Here is a 6,511-nt window from a genome sequence, read left to right on the forward strand (position 1 = left end):
AAAATGATGAGAGAAACCCTCCTACCAATTAATATATCTTTTAAAAGCCCAGATTAAATAAAAGTAATAATTATAGATCTGCCCTGGAGAACATTTACTGCCTAATTACAATTGCCCTCTGGTAACTCCTGGTAGAATTTGGTCTCATGATAGAAAGTCTTAAATACAGAATTATCACTAAACTTTTTCTTTTCCAGACCCTGCTTGCTAAAGATTCTTCAAAGTGCAAACAGTGTTACTGATCAGTTATTCAGTGTCCTTGTAAATCCTAACAATAGTTGTCTGTCAGCAGGTACAGTAAGGTAAGGAGTCTCTAGGAGAAAACAGGGAAGGAGATTTTTCTTGTGAAAAAGCAAATAAAGCCATGTAGCTCTTCTTAGCAAAAGCAATTAATGGGAGATGGAGCTAAGTAAGAACATCTAAGGGCAGAGCAGAAAAACAGGAATTCCTGAGTTCTAATCAGAAATGCAATTCTGTACACTCTGTCTTGAAGTTGCTTCTCTCATGAGCTTTCCCAACTGTGAAATTGCAGTGATAATACTTTGTTGCCATCTGTTCCTTGTAGGCACATTGAAGTGATTAATACATGTCTCAAAGCTCTTTGAAAATGAAAGCACTCCTATTAGTGCTAAGTAGTAGTGTTAATTGGGGAGGGAAAGGAAGGAACATCACGGTTTACTGGATGGAAATAAATTCTTCAAATCAGACCTCAAGATATAGGCTCAGTAACCATATGGAACTCATCAGAAGGCTATTATTATCCTGCTGTCTCGCCTATAAAGGGAGCATTTGTTTGTTTTATAAATTACATTTATCTTCTCTTCATTTAGTAAAACAGGTTTGAAGGGACCAATGAAGTGGTGTCCAATCAGCTCCTTTCCAATATTTTACTACCTTCCCATGTCACCAAAGCCAGCCAGTCATTCAGGAGAAAAAGGAAGAAACTTTAGTGACTGTGAATTCCCTTGGACCAGAGCCCTTACATGCTTGAACATACTGCATACCAAAACACTGAAGGTAATTAATGTGAACAGTGTTGTCTCACGGCCTTGAACTGGCCATGCTAAATAGGCTACTTCTCTTTTGGTTATAAAGGGGAGGATGTCCCAACCCTGTTATGCTCACTCAGCATAGAGAGTTAGGAACTAGTGGGTGAATGAGACCCATATTTTTTTTTTGTCTTGAATTAAAAAATGTTAGACTTTCAGGCAAAGATGAAGGTTTCCATGGTTTGCCACAAAATAAGCAGTTCCTACTTCCTGGCTTAAAGAAAGTAGGCAGAAGGCAGGGTAGGTATGCACCATACTTCAGCCTAACATGGCTATCTACCTTGCTCTGCTCATGATTAAAGGAAGTACCCATTCCACATTGGAATGTGCTGTACAGTTACTGTAATTCTTTTTGTTCTCATCACTTCCCTTCAGGGTTTGTATAGGTTGGCTGCACTAAATTCCCTGCGTGCAAAGAAAGCCCCTAGGAATAGTGGGATAAAATTAAGAAAAAGGAAAAATAGGCTGATTATCAAGAAACATTTCTCAATGGTTAGATTATGTTCAGCTGTGGCAAGCCTCCCAGGTGCCAAGCGGAGGCTCTTTTGAGACTTATTTGATACAGTCTAAGGTTAAAGGAATGCACTTGTAAGCTTTGCTGCAGTCATTCAGATGTGCAGTTTCTGCCTCCCTAAACCTCTAGAAATGCTGTGTCTTGAGCGGAGATGCATCACATGCACAAGGGTCAATGCATCCAGAAAGCAGAGTACTAAGCTGCAGCTTGTAAGTCTCTGGAATCATTAATCCTGTCTAATATGTGACCTAAACAGATGCCATCTATATCATATTAAGCCTTCCAATATACTACAGAACACCCTACTCTAACAACATTTGAAGGAAATTTTAAAGGTGGGATTGGAGCCACAGATGAGGGAATGATGCCAATAAATCTTAACTCTGTTCAAACCATTTACTGTTTGCTTACTGGCAAAAAAAGCCAGTTCCAGCAACAATTAAGCACATGGTGTTGCAAGCTGTTCAGCCACATAATGAAGAAGAGGTTTTGTCCCCACTGTGGTTAAAGATAGCGTAATTTAATGAATCTGGGTCAAGGGCTTCCAGTGAATAAAGTACATTCATATTCCTTCATAGGCATAAGTTCCTTAGCCCCACCTAGTGCTTAGTGTGTGAATCAGTCTATTGTTTTAACAATGTACAAGAATTGAACAGGTTCCTTTCCTCTGCCTGATCTATTATGTTTAATTATAAACCGGGTGTTGTACTAGATGCCCTAAATGTGCAACAGTACCTTAGAGAAGTGCCTGTTTTGTTTGTGCCTTCTAGTGTAAAATTGCTGATGAGAACTGCCTTCCTGCAGACAGCTGTAACTAGAATGCTAAACACAGGCAGAACCATCCAGGCGATGCTGTTTAGATCTGCCTTTCATTGTTTGACTGTATTTAACATGAAAGCAACAACAGGCAGTGGTGTTCATTGTTTGTCCTTCCCCCGCTTCATGTTCACTAATGACACTTGTGCTGCAGCATAAAACTTCAGTGTTCTTCCCTTAGCTGGTCAAGTTCTTGGCAATGGTTGCAGGATGGATTATTCTGCCTTCGTTGTTTGCTTTTGCACAAGCTTCTTCACCTCAGATCACATTTCCTTCAAAAACCGTGAAATTGGGTAAGGTGACATTTTATGATATCCCTGTTTTTAAAATCTGTTAAACAGGCCAATGTCCTCACCCTGGAGGGTTTGAATTTGAATATAAATTTAAGGCCATTCCTTCTCTGATTTTTGACGTGTTTGGTGTTGCAGATGTTCCTTTTCAGCCTCAACCTCTGCCTGCTATAAAAATGGCCTGTTTTTATGTCGGAACACTGCTCTGAATATTCTGACATCAAACCATAATGGCTGGTGTCTAGAAACTGGACAAAATCCAGCATGGTGAGCAAGCCCACTTTGGGTAAAGTGAGGGGCAACTATTTGAAATGCTTGGGGACTCTTTTTTTCCTTTGGTCAAATACTCAACAATACTACTAACAGCTCAAATAAAAGTGATTTCCTTATGCTTCTGGATCAGAAGCTTTTATTATTATTTATTATTATTATTATTGTGGAAGTCTCTTTTTTTTTAAGAAGGACATTTGGCAGCTGCCTACTCTTGAAGCATGGACAGGAGGATACACCTGATCTACACAACTTGTAATATAAGTGCACAAAGGGTAAAATTTGAAGCTTGGACTCCTAAGTGACTTGAGCATGTTAAAATATTTTGCCAAAGTCATAGTACTTATTTAGATAAGTATTATCTGAATTATTAGGATTAGCATTTTAAAATGTCTTTTTTATGAATTAAGTAATTTTCAAAGGCACTAGCTTGACAGGTTTGAAGACTGGCACCTTCAGTTTTATCCATACGATCAGTGCAATATAGACAGCAGCAATAAGAGGCTAGGTGGGGGGGAAAAAATCACTTTTTAATGTATGTGGATTTACCTCTTTACTTTCTTCCTCTCTATCAACATGGATATTTTGGTTTTGTTTCTTTATCTTCTAACTACTAGTCAAATTGAGATTTAACAGATTTGTTTCTGTTAAGAAATTCTACATGTATATTTTTTTGTCTAGAGAGACAAATCCAAGCTCTCATTAGCATCCTTACTGTACAATATATACAAACTCAGACAAAAGTATAACAAACAGACTATTCTAGCTTTGCATTCTAAGAAACATTATCTAATATGCTGAACAGTTACAAGCCAGGAAAACTGAACTGCTTTGACCAAGCTATACTCCATCGTTGTTTGCAGTTTAAAGTCGAGTATATGGCTTGGGAACCTAGCTGTAGGCTCCTACTTGGAAAAAAAAATGGCCTTTGTATATGAAGAAAATGTGCATCGTTATATAATGCATATTTGTATAATGCATTGAAATTTGAAATAATTTTTCATTAACACAGCTGCTTTTTATTTTGAATTTAAAAGGGTTGCAAGATACTAATGGATTATATGAAAACATGAACACAGTTATTGCCTCTGATACTGCAAACACCTGTGAGGCAGAGCTGTACTGCTACCCAGCATGTCCACAGGTGACAGATAGTGGAATGACCTTCAGGGAAGGTTAGCTGTGAAATAAGCAGGGGTAACTTTTGATGAAGAAGCAGTTGTAGACCAAGCAGTGGCAGCACCATCAGGATGTCATGGGGATAGGAGATGGTAATATTTTCCCTCCCGAAAAGCCTAATATACCCTTTGATGGTGCTGTGACGTGACAAGTACAGGTCACCACTACAATAAGCCTGCCAAGCCCCCAGCCACGGGTCTCCAAGTCCTCAACAGTGGAGAAGGCAGAGGAAGATGTTATAATCTCAATGGCTGTAAAGGCAGATGAAGGCTGCAGCAGAATGAGATGTCTTGGTCTCCTTGCCCTTGGATCAAGGTCCCATTCTGTCAAGAGCCATGTGGTAGCTGATGTACAGCAGCTTCTCCATGATAAAAGTTGGCATGCACAAGCATCTCCCATAAAAACAACTTTTCCAGCACATTCCTCAAGCCCTTTGTTAACCAGCTAATGGTGATGAAACTAGGATTGTGAGGTCTGGAAGTTGCTAGTCATGAACTGGCACAAAGGCAGCAGTTACAAGAAGGTCGTCTAGTACAGCAGTTCCCAAACTCTGACAGGTTGTGCACCACCAGTTTAAAATGATACAGCCTTAAGTACCACCAGCAAATTTTTCAGTTCAGCCTTAAGTACCACTAACAAATATTTGTCATATAAAGTAATTATAATAAATCTGTCAATGTGTACCACAGATGGTTTGTCTGCATACCACTGGTGGTATGTGTACCACAGATTGGGAACCACTGGTCTAGTACGTGGATGAAACAGGAGTGTGATTTGGCAGCTGTAACTGTGACTGCAAGCTTCTTCAGGATCTGCTCTGTTCACCCCACAGGGGGAGGGGACTAGAAAAGGTGCCGTAAACATACCTGTCTAATACGGTATTCTGCATTTCTTCCTGACTGGATAACTATGTCCAGTGGGATCGCCTTTACTTTGGTCAAAAATACCAGCAAAGACGCACCTTCATTTTTAGGACCTGAAACATCAGAACCCTCATGGACAACGCTAATAGTGAATGTCCAGAACACTGCACTGCAATCATGGCTTGAGAATTCGGGCAACACAACATCTATGTAGCTGCACTGAGCAAGACAGTGAGTGGGAGGTGGGCAGCTCAAAGAACATGAAGGCGGCTATACCTTCTTCTGGAAGGGTAAGCAGGAAGGAGAACATTGACCTCATGGAGTTGGTTTTGCCGTTAAGAATGAACTCAGTGGGTTCCCTGTCAGAATTAATGAGCACTGCATGACTCTCCATTTTAAACTGGTGGGGAGCCAATATGCCACTGTCATCAGTGCATATGCTCCAACTCTTGATATTGCCAATAAGACCAAGGAGGAATAATATGCCAAGCTTGACCAAGCCCTTTCTGAAGTTCCAGAAGGAGACAAAGTTATTTTTCTCACTGATTTCAATGCCAGAGTTGGATGGGACTCTAACCTCTGGAATGGAACCATTGGCAAAGAAGGAGTAGGAAAAGTCAACTCCAGTGGTATCCTCCTCTTGACCAAAAGTGCAGAACATGGACTCAGCATCACTAACACCATCTGTTCTGTTAGAAAAACAGGCACAAGACGTCATGGCAACACCCACAATTTATGCCTTGGCACCTGATTGACTTTGTCATTGTCAGTGTGCAGGATCGCAAAGATGTCTGCATTACCCAAAGTATGCTAGGAGCTGATGATTTCTGGACTTATCACTGACTCATCCACTAAGTTATGTCACTCAAACTGGGTCCCAAATGATGGCTGGAGCAGAAACAATGTCAGTAGATCAACACTGAAGGACTCAAGGACCCAAGCAAGCAAGACCTCTACCACTAGTTCCCCAATGAAAAACTATTGAATTCTAATCAACAATAATGGGAGAATGTCAGCAGCATGTGGGGTGCTCTCAAGGCTACCATCATCAGTGCCTGTGATGAAAATTGGATTTTCTACCAGGAAACATCAAGACAGGTTTGATGAGAATGACTGAGAGATCCAAAAGTCTGATCACTTTGTGAAAGAAATCAAACTTCGCATTGTGGTTGAATCAGAACTGACAGAGCCAGCTTTTCTTTATTTAAGGCTATACTGTGATCACAGGGAGGATTTTATACAGCAAGGGGAATCACTCACTTGTCTGTTTCAAAGGTATCCTCCCCTTCTCTAAGTTTTCAAGCATTTTTATACTTAAGACAGAGAAAGAGAAAAAAAATAAGACCTTGAAGAAACTAAAACAAGTTTACTTAATTGGACTTCTGTGCTCAGAGTAATAAGACATGGAGGATTTTTTTAATCTCAAAACATATAACTGAAATAAGCAGTGTAACAGGGCACTAGGGTGCCTGCTACTGGTGGTGGTAATGTGGGCTGAGCTGCCAATCACCGGGGCAGCAGCTGAGGGTT

The 6,511-nt window shown here is 40.3% G+C and overlaps 1 protein-coding gene across 1 annotated transcript in view; it reads left to right on the plus strand.

Moving 5' to 3' along the window:
• Window positions 1-2,542: 2,542 nt before the first annotated feature.
• The window catches only part of LOC109287308 (elastase-1-like), a 32,709-nt gene continuing 28,740 nt past the window's right edge, over window positions 2,543-6,511 (plus strand). The window contains exon 1 of the mRNA XM_019502270.1: window positions 2,543-2,672. Within this exon, the coding sequence (XP_019357815.1) occupies window positions 2,590-2,672 (83 nt within the window). The 5' untranslated portion in view covers window positions 2,543-2,589. The remainder of the gene's footprint in view (window positions 2,673-6,511) is intronic.

Source organism: Gavialis gangeticus, unplaced genomic scaffold (genome assembly GCF_001723915.1).
Source record: "Gavialis gangeticus isolate Ggan-Ray unplaced genomic scaffold, GavGan_comp1, whole genome shotgun sequence".
NCBI classification, from domain to species: Eukaryota; Metazoa; Chordata; order Crocodylia; family Gavialidae; genus Gavialis; species Gavialis gangeticus.